General features: G+C 45.7%; 1 protein-coding gene and 1 pseudogene across 1 annotated transcript; both read left to right on the forward strand.

The window, feature by feature from the left end:
* Window positions 1-6,403: 6,403 nt before the first annotated feature.
* Window positions 6,404-9,067, forward strand: LOC119309436 (ribosome production factor 2 homolog). The gene is made up of 7 exons (XM_037585437.1): window positions 6,404-6,522; window positions 6,771-6,928; window positions 7,337-7,540; window positions 7,806-8,051; window positions 8,132-8,368; window positions 8,533-8,598; window positions 8,687-9,067. Exons 2-7 carry the CDS (start codon window positions 6,854-6,856, stop codon window positions 8,798-8,800), a joined length of 942 nt encoding a protein of 313 aa, XP_037441334.1. The 5' UTR covers window positions 6,404-6,522; window positions 6,771-6,853; the 3' UTR covers window positions 8,801-9,067.
* A 637-nt stretch (window positions 9,068-9,704) lies between these two features.
* LOC119305584 lies at window positions 9,705-13,555 on the forward strand (annotated as a pseudogene).
* Window positions 13,556-15,434: the final 1,879 nt, after the last annotated feature.

A 15,434-nucleotide genomic window follows, 5' to 3' on the forward strand; every position in this document is an offset into this window, starting at 1 on the left:
GGGCAGGCGTCTTGGACATCCATATTTCTCCTCTGAAGAACATCTATAGTTGGTAAAGAGTGTCTTGCAAGTCTCCAAAGAAATATGTGAATTTTTGATGGGACCTTCAATTGCCACAACGAAGTCCAGGCCTTTTCCTCTGTTGACGTATCTGAAAGACCACCCCGCCCCTCCAGCCAATTCTCTCTCTCAATCTTGGTGCTGATCATCATTTTATACACAGAGCTGACAGAGAAAATGCCCTTCTTATCAGGATACTGATACGTCTCCAACGTATCTATAATTTTTGATTGTTTCATGCTATTATATCACCCCTTTTGAATGTTTATGGGCTTTATTTTACACATTTATATCATTTTTGGGACTAGCCTACTAACCGGAGGCCCAGCCCGTATTGCTGTTTTTTTGCCTATTTCAGTATTTCGAAGAAAAGTAATATCAAACGGAGTCCAAACGGAATGAAACCTTCGGGAGCGTGATTTTTGGAACGAACATGATCCAGAGGACTTGGAGTGCAAGTCAAGAAGCAGCCAAGGCTCCCACGAGATAGGAGGACCCCCCCTGTAGGGTGCGCCCATGTCTCGTGGGCCCCTCGGGCGTCCACCGACGTACTTCTTCCTCCGATATAAGCCTACGTACCCCAAAAACATCCAGGGGCAGGACGAAACACAATTTCCACCACCGTAACCTTCTGTATCTGCGAGATCTCATCTTGGAGCCTTCGCCGACACTCTGCTGGAGGGGGAATCGACCACGGAGGGCTTCTACATCAACATCCTTGCCTCTCCGATGAGTTGTGAGTAGTTTACCACAGACCTATGGGTCCATAGTTATTAGCTAGATTGCTTCTTCTCTCTTTTTGGATCTCAATACAATGTTCTCCCTCTCTCTTGTGGAGATCTATTCGTTGTAAACTCTTTTTGCGGTGTGTTTGTCGAGATCCGATGAATTGTGGGTTTATGATCAAGTTTATCTATGAATAATATTTGAATCTTCTCTGAATTCTTTTATGTATGATTGAGTTATCTTTGCAAGTCTCTTCAAATTATTAGTTTGGTTTGGCCTACTAGATTGATCTTTCTTGCCATGGGAGAAGTGCTTAGCTTTGGGTTCAATCTTGCGGTGTCCTTACCCAGTGACAGAAAGGGTTGCAAGACACGTATTGTATTGTTTCCATCGAGGATAACAAGATGGGGTTTATATCATATTGCTTGAGTTTATCCCTCTACATCATGTCATCTTGCTTAATGCGTTACTCTGTTTTTATGAACTTAATACTCTAGATGCATGCTGGATAGCGGTTGATGTGTGGAGTAATAATAGTAGATGCAGGCAGGAGTCGGTCTACTTGTTGCGGACATGATGCCTATATACATGATCATGCCTAGATAACGTCATAATTATTCACTTTTCTATCAATTGATCGACAGTAATTTGTTCACCCACCGTAATACTTATGCTCTCGAGAGAAGCCTCTAGTGAAACATATGGCCCCCGGGTCTATCTCTTATCATATTTGCTTCCAATCTACTTTTATTTGCACCCTTTAGTTTCTGCATCTATATTACAAAATACCAAAAATATATTTATATTATCATACTATCTCTATCAGATCTCACTTTTGCAAGTGGCCGTGAAGGGATTGACAACCCCTTTATCACGTTGGTTGCGAGTTCTTTATTTGTTTGTGTAGGTTCGTGGGACTTGTTGAGGAGCCTCCTACTGGATTGATACCTTGGTTCTCAAAAAACTGAGGGAAATACTTACGCTACTATTGCTGCATCACCCTCTCCTCTTCAAGGAAAATCAACGCAAGCTCAAGACGTAGCAGATACCACGCCCATGAGTCTTGGACGTCTCGCGTACACACAGGTATTTTCAATATCTCCTCTGCATCAATCGACAAAAATATGCTCCTAACAAGCTCCTCGTTCCAACATGCCATTGCTGGGAGTAGCAATTCACTGATCATACATGGTGGATTCACTATCAGAGAAAGGATTGGTCTACGTGTAGCCTTTTTGGGGATCTAGTTGTCGGCCCATATGTCAATGCTCTGCCCATTACCAACTCTGCGAATGATCCCTTGTTTCATTATATCCCTGCCCTCCAATATTGCTCTCTAGATTTGTGACGGTCTCGAGCCCAATTCTGCCGAGAGAATATGCCCATTTGGGAAATAAGAGGCCTGCAAAATCCTGGCACTCAAAGAGTTAGGCTCCTGAAGAAGTCTCCAAGCCTGTCTTGCCAATAACGCCAAGTTGAATAGCTCCAGATCTCTAAAGCCCAAACCTCCTAGATATTTAGGTCTCATCATGATCCCCCAAGACACCCATGCTGGTTTTCGTTTGCCCTGTTTGCATCCCCACCAAAACTTGCGAATGATAGAGTTTATATTCTAACACAGCCCTCTATGAAGTTTAAAACATGACATTGAAAATACCGGGATAGCCTAAGCAACAGACTTTATGAAAACATCCTTCCCTCCTGCAAATAGTAATTGTCCCATCCATCCTTTCACCTTCTCCCACACGCGATCACTAAGGTATTTGAAGGTACCTTTCTTGGAGTGCCCCACGTCCGTTGGCAGTCCCAAGTATTTATCACTCAATGATTCATTTGGCACTTTAAGGTGACGTTTCACAGCAGTTCTTACTATTTCAGGGCTCCCCTTGCTAAAAAATATAGAAGATTTTTCTCTGTTTATTCTTTGGCCTGATGTCATGTAGTAGGTCTCCAGTAGGTTTGATACCTTGTCAGCTCCATCAACACTTGCCCTGAAAAATAGCAGGCTATCATCCGCGAATAATAGGTGGTTAACCGACGGTGCCTCGGTGCCACCCTGATTCCGCCAAGCTGGGATGACTGGTTTTGTGATTTTAAAAGTCACGAAAGGCCCTCTGCTGCCAACAAGAAAAGGTATGGAGAAATAGGATCTCCCATGCCGGATACCTCTTGAAGGTTTAAAACCCTCCAATTTATTACCATTGAATAATATTGAGAAAGAGACTGAGGTTACCATATTCATGATAATTGAGAACCATGGTGCTGCAAACCCCAGTTTTTCCATTATAGCTTTCAGATAACTCCATTCAACTCTATCATAGGCTTTCATCATGTCTAACTTCGGAGCACAGAAACTGTTATTCTTTGACCGATTCCTCTTCATGAAATGTAAGCACTCATAAGCGGAATTTATATTATCTGTGATAAGTCTACCTGGAACAAAAGCAGATTGCTCCTCTGATATGATGTCAGGCAAGATCACTTTGAGACGGTTTGAGAGACCTTCGACGCTATCTTATAAAATACATTGCACAAACTGATAGGCCGAAATTGAGTCAAGAGTGTGGGGTTAGGTACCTTCGGTATAAGCACCAACAAAGTGTCATTGATGCATTTCAGGCTCTCCTATCCCCTTAATATGCCAAGTACTACTTTGGTGACCGAAGTCCCACAAATGTCCCAGTGTCTCTGGAAGAAGTGAGCTGGGTACCCATCTGGTCCAGGGGCCTTCATAGGGGACATCTGGAAAAGTGTAACTTTAACTTCCTCTTCCTTATATGGAGCCATTAGAGACTCATTCATTTTGTCCGTCACCTTGTTTGGTACATGCTGCAACACCTCCTTCGGTCCCTGTACTCCCTCAGAAGTATATAGGTGTTGGTAAAATTGCATCGCTAGCTGCTGCATCTCAGTCGGGTCGTCTGTGAGCTGCCCGTCTGGTCCCTGCAAAGCTTTGATCAAATTCTTCTTACGCCGCATCGAGGCTCTAAGATGAAAAATGTGGGTGTTCTTGTCTCCCGCAAATAACCAGTCAATCCGCGATCACTGACGCCACATCAGTTCCTCGCGGAGGTACAACTCAATTAGACGGTCCTTGATATTTGTTTCTATTGGACTGGGTCCTGACCTTGCATTGTCCCCTCTCAATCTGTCCAACTCCTTCTTTAGGTTTCTTATTTCTCCTCTCACACTACCAAAAGTGTACTTGCTCCAATTCCCCAAGCTACTAGCCAGCGACGAAAGCTTCTCTCGGACTGAGCTGGCCGTCGGGCTATTGATATTTGGGTCCCACACGTCTCTCACTATTTGCTTCAAATCTGCATGCGAATCCCACATGACCTCATATCTAAAGAGCTTTTCTTTCCTCTGGTTAATTGGATCAACTACAAGCTTCAGCAAAATAGGTGAGTGATCAGAGGTCGCCGCCCTCAGGTGTTAAACCACCGACCCGGGAAACAACGAGTGCCATTTTGCCGTCCCTAGAGCCCTATCCAGCTGGACCCTAGTAAAGGTGCCTCCCGTAACCTTCTTCTCAAACGTCCACATACGGCCTTGGAAGCCCAAGTCGATCAAGCCACACACATCTATAGCATCTTGAAAACCCTGCATTTGTGCTTGGCATCTCTGCCCAATCCCATCGTGCTCTTCTTGTCGCAAAGCCTCATTAAAATCTCCCACGTAGACCCATGGAAGGGAACTGTGGGCAGCCATTCCTCTCAACATATCCCACGAAGCCTGACGGAGATCTGTTTGTGCCTCACCATAGAAGCAAGATAGCCGCCATGGCGTACTACCAATATCACAGATTTTTGCATCAATGTGGAACTTTGAGTACCCCAAAATTTCTACTTTATTTCATTATTCCAAAAAAGAACCAAACCACCGCTTCTACCAGCGGACTCAACAGCAAAAGCAGATTCATAACCTAAAGTGTTTGCTAAACTTTCAACTCTCTCCCTTCCTATCCGAGTTTCAACTATACAAATCACTTATGGGGCAAACTTTAACGCGATTTCACGCAGCTCTTGAACCGTCGGGGCGTTGCCAATACCCCGACAGTTCCATCTTAGAAGACTCATTGAGCCCGGCGGTCCTCGTCGGGGAGGCCGCCGATCTCGCATCCTGTTTTTTTACCCATTAATGGGGTCTTCTTCAGAGCTCTAGTACTTCCTTTCTCATTCTGAAACGATGGTCTAAACCTCTTGGGGTCCTGCTTTGGCGGGGGCTGGGGGGAACAGTCTCCCCATTCTTCTCTACCGGAACTATCTCCATCCCAGTAGTACTCATCGGGTTTTGATTCTGTAGCACTTCCTTAGAGTCTCGCTTGCGATTCACTTCAGAAAGATCCATGTCAACATCATCGCTTTCCTTATTGCCTGCACCCTTCGGCTGTTCGTTGACTTCAGGTTGAGCATCTTGCTTTTTGGGCTTCTGGCTGTAATTACGACGTCTAGTCCCCCATGCTGTTGTAGCTGGAGCTCGCAGGTTTTTGTACGTCAGCGCAGAAGAAGGGTAGACTCCGTCACCATGTTCCTTGAACTCATGTCCCATCATCCCACACACTTGGCACCAGTCGGGCAGGCGCTCGTATTTCACCACAAAGATCTGCCGCTCTCCTCCCCGGATCAGCGAGGTTGCTTTCTTCAGCGGGTTCCGTACATCCAACCTTATCCTCACCCGGTAAAATTTCCCTTCGAAATCAAAGGACGATGGCTCCAACTCCACAAATTCCCCTAGCTTAGATGTCAGCGCCTTCACCTTGCCATGATATGCTATGGGCAGATTAATAATCCTTGCTCAGATTTCAAACTTGAACAACTCAATGGACGTAGGTTTGGAGTACCCATCATATGGGACGATGATCACTAGATTCCCACGAAAGTGCCAAGGTCCACCCTGTGTAACTCTCTCCCAATCTCCCAAACAATCAAATTGCATCTGAAACAGGTTCTCTTCCAAGGTCTTGATCTTGACTGGTCGTGCTAGATCCCATGCCGTGCGCATGTTGTGAAAGAACCAATAGTTTTTGAAACCCTTGTCCCATGTGGACACGGGCTAAAATCATCCACCTGAGTTCCTCCTCGGCTGGCGCATCATCATCCTCAAAGATCACATCATCTAGGTCTTCTTCCTTTAGCGCTAGTTCTTGCATGAGATCCTCCAACTTCCCCTTCCCCTTGGCGTTTCCTGCAGATGTGTCACCAGGTCCCGCCATAGCCCCAAACTTTAGGGTTTTTTGTAGATCGATCTCCTCCTTCCCAAGGAAGAGTAGAGAGGTAAAACCCTAACTCGCTCAGCCCCCTATTTCCACCCTGACTCCGAACCGCATATCGGGTGCGTGGAGGAGAGGGACGGTAGGTTCTCAACGTCACCGCCGGCTGACGAGAGGAAGAAGAAACCCTAACGAGAGGGAAAAACTTTCCCCCAATAACCGACGTCTGCCTTTTTTAATGGAAGCGTTGTCGCGAGCAAGCCATTCACGGCCCAATCTTTGTTTTGTCTTTTTAGTGGTGTGTATCTTTGCTGAGGCCCAGACCCTACAGAGGCCGTGAAGCGGCCCGCTGGCCTGCTGTACAAGACATCACCTGCATCGGTCGCTCCCCCTAAACCACCGCTGAAAACCCTCACACGAACGAAAGACCTAGCGCTCTCTCCTTTCGTCTCTCGCGACTGGCGGCGGCGGTCGAACGAGGCCACACGGCGGCGGTCGAACGAGGCCACACGGCGGCGGCAGAGGTCAGCCTCCCACCTCCCTCTCTTCCCCCCCAGCCTCTCCTCTCTCTCTTCCCCCCAGCCTCTCCTCCCTCTTCTCTCCCATCTTGTGTGCCGCGCGGCGCCAGCGCTCGGACGCGCTCCGGCTGCGGCGTACGGATTCGCCAGGGATGCTGCTGGAGTGCTGGGCGCAGCGATTTTTGTGCTGGTCGAATTTTCAGCCCTTCTCCTGTCATCTTCTTCGCACTGACCTGTAATTTTTGTTTGAGCAGCGAATAGGTGCTTTCCAAGCTTCGCCAGAGGTGTAAACCCTTCGCCGGAGGCCTCAGTCCCTTTCCCCCGCGGCTTGAGCAAGATGAGCAAGATGGCGATCAGGGTTCCCAAGAGCATGCGCGCCAAGCGCGAGCTCCTCAAGCATGCGCCCAAGCTCGTAAGCTTATGTTACCTCCCATAGTTTCTTCAGCTGTTACGAATGTGCCTTCAGTCCACAGTGCCAGAAGAAGACCATCCCCGTTTATAATTATTGCAATTACAGAACCATACAATTACCACAAAATCATTATTGTGATTTAGATAGGTACAACGAACTATAGATAGTACTACTATTTGATTGTTATTGTCTTTGTGACCGTGGCCAACCGTAGACTGGCATCTTCCAGAAATTTTCCAAATAAAAGTTTCAGAGTAGTGTGTTGCAACACTGTATTTCTTTTATAGGAACCTGAGTTACACACAAAAGGAATGGCCATTTTCTGGCACATGTTCTATGCTTTGTACAGATAACAACATGTAAATCTTAATTTAGTTGCTTAACCACATGTTCTACTGCTTGGTCCAGGTTGAGAATGGCAAGAAGATGCTTATTCTTCATGGTACAAAGACCAGCGCAGTTTTGAACTCTGTGCTGGCAGATCTTTTCCACCTGAAGCGTGATCATGCTGTCAAGTACACCAAGAAGAACGACAGCATCAGGCCATTTGAGAGCGGGGGTGAAACTTCCCTGGAGTTCTTCTCCCTTAAATCTGACTGCAGCCTCTTAGTGGTAAGTCGTATTATGCTGCCTTGATTTGTTATGTAGTTCGTGGGAATGGGGAATTGTTATTCATTTGAGAAAATAAGTTTCAATAGATGATTTTCCCAGAAGTAAAATTGCTTTATAATGAGCTAGATGGCGACTTTCTAAGCACCACTATGAAACCTACCAGAAACTCTTTCCATGTCTGCTATAATGATTTTTTTTTCATTTTCCTTTGCATACTAAACTTTATTCTCCATTATTTTAACTTTAACTACTTATGTGTTTACAGTATGGTTCTCATTCAAAGAAGAGGCCCAACAATCTTGTTTTCGGAAGGACTTACGATCACCACATATATGACCTTGTTGAAGTAGGAGTTGAGAACTACAAATCCATAGAATCCTATGCATATGATAAAAAGTTGGCACCTAAACTTGGAACAAAGCCTTTCTTTGCCTTCATTGGGGAGCACTTTGAGAGTGTTGAAGGACTGAAGCATTTGAAGGAAATGCTGCTTGATCATTTCAAAGGAGAGGTGTGCATCTTTATAGATAAGTTGGCGTGTAGGATATATATGGATAATTGTTGAGCTTAATTAGTTTATTTTTGATACAGGTGGTAGAGAATCTGAACCTTGCTGGTGTAGATCGGATATTCGTGTGCACAGCAATTTCTCCTACTACCGTCTACATGATGCACTGCGCTCTCCGTCTAAAAAGGTCAGGCACCTCTATTCCTAGAATGGAGCTGGTTGAAGTTGGGCCTTCAATGGACCTGGTACTTAGGCGGCACCGACAAGCAGCTGAAAGTTTACAGAAAGAAGCTATGAAGGCTCCTGGTCATGCTAAGAAGGTAATTCCAAATGAACAACTGGCGTTTGCTCATCAGACTTTGTTATCTTGATGGTTAGGTTGCTAACTGGTGCCATTAGCAAACAACCATATTTTCTGCCCTAATTTTCTCACTGAGAACTTGTATGTCAGTATGTATTCACAACTACATTAACATGTTTGCAGGTGAAAAATGTCACAAATAATCCAGTTGAAGGCAAGCAGGGCAGGATCTACATTCCAGACCAGGAGGTTTGTGTCTAATTTGTTTTATCAGCAGCTGTAGTTCGAATTTAACCAATCTGCATACTAATCTGAGTCATGGTTTTTTGTCTGAAAGGTTTCAAAATTGACCGTAACAAGCAACATAAAGGGTCTGAAGCGTGAGCGTCGTGATGCCAAGAAAAACAAGGAGCACTCGAAGAAGCAAAAGGTGGCCGAAAACCCTGAGTGACCACTAGAGAAGGCTAATATCTGTAACCGGTCAGTTTAAGGACTTTCGGTCGATAGGTTGAGTGGTAAATAGTCCAGTACCATCCTTTAAAGCTATCAAACCTGTGTATGGACTTTGGCGTCAGTATCGAGGCAGCTTATCTATCAGACATAAGAATGGAATTTTGGAGCAACATATGTTACAAGTATTTCTGTTTTACTGTTGTTATTAGCACTGACATTAGCCGACGAGAGGCAATTGTTGTGATGACATGGTTAAGTTTTGTTATCATGGACGTTGTGCCTTTTCTGAATCTGCATTTCCTCCGTTTTTGCAACCTTATCTTTATCCATGGTGTTGTGAATACCGTAGGCTCTGTGAAAGTGCAGCTTGCGCTGAACTGCATCTCAACAGTTGGGCCAGCCCCTGGTGTCGCTCAGCGTTAGACAGGGTGACCACTTAGTGAAGCTTGTCTTAAAAAAGTAGGAATTGCTCTGCCAGATCTCACTCAGTTCCACATCACCAAGATTACTGGGTGACCACTCACTTGAACCATATACGAAGTCTCAACTAAAACTGATTATAGTTAGCAATTGAAATATCCTGGCGCTGGGCAATCAAGTTGGCACGATCATGTACATTTTATACTATATAAGCATTGATGCCAAAGAATCTCTCTTCTACTCTTAATCCCCGAGACCTGCCAGTGGAGGTCAACGAAGTGCATTTAAATTTTTATCTCAATTTGGATGTAATGCTACCAATTGTTTTTTTCATGCTCTGGATGGAAGCAAGCTGCCATTCGCTGACAAGATGCACAGCTCGCTTCCTTCATCTTCCCGGCATAGCAGCTGGGCAGCGTCCATTATAACTAGCCCTCGTGTGGCTTTGATTCGCCACCATTCCAAGCTCTAGCCTAGCCAGCATGAAGCTCATTCTTGCCTTCTCCATTCTCTTCCTCTCCTGTATCTATGGCGCGAGCTCCGACTCACGCTTCTTCACCGCCATGTATTCCCTCGGGGACTCCTACATCGACGCCGGCAACTTTGTGATCATGGCGGCTGCGTTGGTCCCGCCTTTTCCTTCCTGGCATGACAGGCTTCCTTATGGCATGACCTTCTTTGGCCACCCCACAGGCCGCCTCAGCGACGGCAGAAACACCATCGATTTCATCGGTAAGTTGTTGAGCCATCTGATCCATTGTATTCACTTCCTTAACTTATCGTTTTGATATGATTTGGTTCTTAAAGCATTGAATGAATTCACTGAAGTTTGAGTGCATGTTCGATTTTAATTAATTCTGTTCCCCATGGTTGTAGCCCAGGAGTTTGGTCTCCCCCTTCTTGGACCCTCTGCTGAATGACTCGGACGCCTCCAAAGGCGTAAACTTCGCTGTCGGCGGCGCACCGGTGATCGACGTCGACTACTTCGAGAGGAACAATATAGTTCAATTTAAGCTGCTCAACAATTCTCTGAGCGTGCAGTTGGGCTGGTTCGAGGAACTCAGGCCAGTGATTTGCAACAAGACCGAGACCTCAGGTCCGTGACGTGCTCTCCAGTCTATATATTATATTATGGACTTTATGGTGTAATTACTTACTGTCTACGTACAAGTCAAATGATGCTGAGCAACTTGTTAATACAGGGTGCGGAGGTTGCTTCAGCAAGGCTCTCTTCTTCGTTGGGGAGTTTGGAGTGAACGACTACAACTTCCTGTGGTTTGCCGGCAAGACTGAAGACGAAGTGATGTCGCATGTACCTACAGTTGTCCAAAACATTGCCACGGCCGTGGAGGTATATTTGAGTGACCAGCATACCGTTGTTGTTTTTGTTTTGTACTACAACACAACATATTTTTTGAAAGCCTTTGTTTACTACTCCCTCTGTTCCAAAATAGATAACTTAACTTTGTACTAACTTTAATATAAAATTAGTACAAACCCGAGTCATCTATTTTGAAACGGAGGGAGTAGTATGTAATCTAACTAGTAGCGTGATCTCTAACATTAGACAGAAGGCAAGAGTTGACTTTGGCCTTCAAACGGTTCGTATTGTCTTTGCACATCACATCTCAAATTAGTTTTTTTCATCTCGTGATGCACATCCCGGGATGATCTCTAACCTCTTAGGGCATCTCGAATGGGGAGGCGCTTATGCAGGTGCTTAGTGCAAAAAAATACGTTCAGCGCCCATGCTGGAGTCTCATTCTCCAACGCTAGCAGCAGCATACAGCTGCTACTCGAACTAAAAAATTAATGTAAAGGTCCGCTAGCACTCGGTGCCTACCTTTGCTCCGACGCTAGCAAAAATCAGGGAATCGGGCAGGATTTTGTTATAACGGCCAGGAATCAGATCCTGGCGCCTGCATTGGGCCATTGGCGCCCGGCGTTGTAAATGCCCTTAGAAGGTAAGGGTTGACTATGACCTATATTGTCTTTGCACATCACATCTCAGAGATAGTATAACTTTCTCCATTCCACAATATAGTGCCTATAGATTTTTGTGAAAGTCAAACTTTGCCAACTTTGACCAAGTGTATAGGGAAAATTGTCTACATCTACAATACCAAACATGTACTTATCGAAAATATATATGTATCCAATGATGTGCATTTGGTATTCTAGATGTACCTACTTTTCTCTATAAACATGGTCAAAGTTTGTAATGTTTGACTTCTGTAAAAATCTATAGGCACTACATTATGGAACGGAGGGAGTATTGATTAGACGCACACCTCACATCAGTTAGAAGTAGTCAAATGGGCCAATTGGTTTTTTCAAGGCAGGGAACTAATTAGAATTGTTGTTATCCTTCGCACAAGATTGGCATAAACACAAATAGGTACACTTATGTTTGGTAAAAAAAAGGTTCATGATTTAGTGTTTGAAATAAAATATGGATTTAACATATAAATCCAAAGGATTATTGCTTAAAATGGAATATAGTTTCAGAGTTAAATGTGACATGATTATCTCCTTTTTCTAGAAGGAAAAAGTACATTTTGGTCCATGGACCTTGGGCAAGTCTAAATTTGGTTCCTAAACTTTAAAACCGAAAAAATAACCTTAATTTCAACACAAGATATGTTTATTCCTTTACTCCACTAAAAGAAATTTGTTCGATGACGCAGTGGTTGTTTTGCCCACATGGCAACCCAGTCAACACAAATAAAAATAATAAACACAAAAAATATAGAATAAATCATGTTTGGAAGAATGTGAAGATTTATGACGAAATACTGATTCTTAGAGAAAATATATACCTGTATGTGTTTTTAAAATCAGAAAAATACGATCTAAGTCTAGGAAAACACCAGAAAACTATTTATTTTAAAAAGAAGTAGGAAAACGGAAGTATTGTAGAAAAATTCATAAACACTGCGTGAGCATTCACCATATTTCATGATTGTCAATTAATGTTCCTCAAATTTTTATTTTTTTCTTTTCTTTTTCTAATGTTTTATTTTAAAATTGGGAAATTTCGCAGAATTTCTCTTAAAATTCTAGTTTTCTTCCAAGGTATTCGTAATTTCAAATCAATTTTCCCTTTCTTGATTTCTAATTACTCATTATTTGTTCTGAATGGGTTACATGCGCCAAAACTAAACAAGCACCACATCATCCACCAAACCCTTTTCAGATAGGTGAGAGACCAAATATATCCAAATTTAAAAGTCGAGTGTAAAGTTTGCTGGGTTTTAGAGTTTTAAGATTAAAACTGGATTTACCCGCTCTTACCTGTGGACTGGTAAGGACTGCACCCTGATGAAGATCTTCTATATCCATGCTGACAGACTTTCTTCCTGTTTCATAACTTGTAATGCATTCAAGCTCCGTACTGATCAGCACTGAATTTTGCACTTGAACCAGTGTTGTGCCCTAGTACTAGTTAGTTTGATGATGAATAAAAAGCGCGCCTAAACCGTGTTGGTTCACCTTGGCACCGCAGGGGCTCATCAAAGGAGGCGCGGTTTACGTGGTGGTGCCGGGGAACCCACCGCTGGGGTGCTCACCCACCATGCTGACGAGCCGCTCAGTACGACCCCATGGGCTGCCTCATCGACGTCAACCGCGTGGCCACGCACCACAACTCCCGGCTCCGTACTGCAATAGTCTCTCTCAGGGGCAAGTACCCCCGTGCCACCATCATCTTGGCCGACTTCTACAGCCCCATCATCAAGATCCTCCGCAACCCCAGCCATTACGGTAACAAGTCCTTCGATCTTTGGTTGCGCTCGTGTGTCTTGAACTTTGCTTGCTGCGGCGCGGCCAGCCACTGAGCTCCCTGGGAATTTTTTGCGGTCGATCTGCAGGGATGGCCGAGGCGGACGCTCTCCGGGCCTGCTGCGGAGCCGGCGGCACTTACAACTGGAACGGCAGCGCCATCTGCGGCATGCCGGGGGCGACCGCCTGCGAGAACCCGTCGGCGTTCGTCAACTGGGATGGAGTTCACTACACGGAGGCCACCAACGGGTACATCGCCGACTGGTGGCTCAACGGCCCTTTCGCCGACCCGCCTATAATGAGTGTTGTTCGCTACTGAAGTGAAGGAGAAACTTGAAAACCATTACTTGCGACATATGAGTTCATACGAACGTCTCAACATCGCGGACGAAAGTAAAAGTTAATAGCAGCATCATTGTACTGATATTTGGATTGAAACGAGGTGCTTTTTACACATGAAGGGCCGAAGCAAACTTGCTAGTGATTTTCAGCGGGGATTAACTACTTTTTCAAATCTACTCCGATTCAAAATAAGAAATAATATCTTTTTTTGGCAGGGAATAAGAAACAATCTTCTATATGTACTAGGGTATCCAAAAATAAGAGAAGCCTTAGGATAAGGAATTTGAATAATTTCAAACAAAAGAGTAACACATCTTCTGTTTACACAACAGTATCGTGTTAGCACAGATATGTTAACGTAGCAGTATCAGATCCTACTTCTGCAATAATTTCAAAATATAAGAGCATCTCCAACAGGCGCCGAACGCGCCGCGCGCTAAAAACTGATTTGGCGCGCGCCCATCGTCTGGTTTGGCGCGGCGCGCAGCGTTTGCTCCAGCAGCCGCGTTGTAAAGCCCCGCGCGCGCAGCTCCAGCAGGCGCGGTAAAAATGCAGCGCGCGCTTATTTCTAAATATAAAAAATATTTTTTTGCATAGATAAAAAAATGATACAAGATATTTTACATCGATAGATAGATAGTTCGACATACTACTACAGCATAGATAGATAGATATAAACTACTACAGCATACAGTAATAGAAACTACTCCAAGTCGCTACCATCACCATCATCCTCGTCGGTGTCGTCCGAGGTTGAGATCCATATGTCGTCCCAACGATCGTCGTCCGCGGTGAAGAACGACCTCCCACCTGCTGAAACTATGTCGCACTGCTCGTTCGCCAATGCCTTCCGCTGACGCCGGTCAGCCCGCTCAGCACGGTGCCTTGCCGTCCTCTCCGCCCAGTAGGCATGCTCGTCGGCGACGTCCTCCGGGTGGCGCCGGCGCCACTCCGCCATGGCTCGCTCGTCCTCCTGGGCGACGAGGTGGCGGCGCTGCCGCTCGGCGTGCTCCGCACGGTCTTGTGCCGTGTTTAGACGAGGCGGCGGGGCGACGGCGAGCGCCTGCTGGAGCGTGTACACGTCCTGGAAGTTCATCTGGCCGCGCGGCCAGCCCAGGCGCCACGCCACCGCGTCGTACGCGCGGGCGGCCTCGCGCGCCGTCCCGTACGTGCCGAGGCCGAGCCGGAGATCGCCGGAGCGTATCTCCGCGTAGTAGACGCCGTTGGGGCGCAGGCAGACGCCGCGGTAGCCGGACGCTGCTCGACGGCGCGGCGGCATGGCGGGGCGCGGGAGCGGCGCGTGACAGAGAGGGAAGGAAGAAGAGGCGTGGAGAGGCGCGTGGCGCGCGCCGCACTTTATAGGCGCGCCGGAAGCGGTGCGCAAAAAATGAGGCGCAAGCTGGCGCCTTTTCGCGCGCGCGCGCAAACGATTTCCGCGCGCGCGATTATACCGCCACCGCTGGAGCGCGGCAAAACGCCCCGCGCGCGCTAAAAGCAGCGTTTACCGCGCGCGCGCGTCATTTCGCGCGGCTGTTGGAGATGCTCTAAGAGAATACTATAGTGTTGTCACTTATCAGGTTCAAACAGCAGTATCGTGTCGTCAGCATACTGCAATTGAGAGACACCCTTCGGATGACACAGAAAACTACAACCTTGATGTGACCGGCTGCCCTAACCTTTTCAAACATCGCCGTGAGGGCATCCGCAACAAAGTTAAAAGAGCAGCAGTGATATAGGAACACCTTGCCGCAGGCCACGAAACATCGTCGCGAGGGCATCCGTGAGGGCGTCACTTATTTCACGCGGGCCCTAGGCCTTCTTTCTAAAAAAATCTTTACTTAACTACTACCTCCGTCTTGATTTATTGGTCCCATTGTAATCTGTGCCAAATTTTAATCATAAATTTAACTAATAAAATGCCCATGCATGTCAAAAATAATAATATCATTGAAAACTATGCTCAAATACGAATCCAACAGTATAATATTTGTTGACATGCATTAACATTTTGTCAGTTAATTTTTGGTAAAAAATTAGCACAAAATACAAATTGGACTAATAAACCAGGACGGAGGTAATAGTACTCAGAG

Source organism: Triticum dicoccoides, chromosome 5B (assembly GCF_002162155.2).
Source record: "Triticum dicoccoides isolate Atlit2015 ecotype Zavitan chromosome 5B, WEW_v2.0, whole genome shotgun sequence".
NCBI lineage: Eukaryota > Viridiplantae > Streptophyta > Magnoliopsida > Poales > Poaceae > Triticum > Triticum dicoccoides.

Coding starts and splice junctions, on each gene's coding strand:
- LOC119309436 (XM_037585437.1), top strand. CDS start 6,854: ATGAGCAAGATGGCGATCAGGGTTCCCAAGAGCATGCGCGCCAAGCGC. Junction 7,541..7,805: donor CTGACTGCAGCCTCTTAGTG/GTAAGTCGTATT, acceptor ATGTGTTTACAG/TATGGTTCTCATTCAAAGAA. Junction 8,052..8,131: donor TTGATCATTTCAAAGGAGAG/GTGTGCATCTTT, acceptor TTTTTGATACAG/GTGGTAGAGAATCTGAACCT.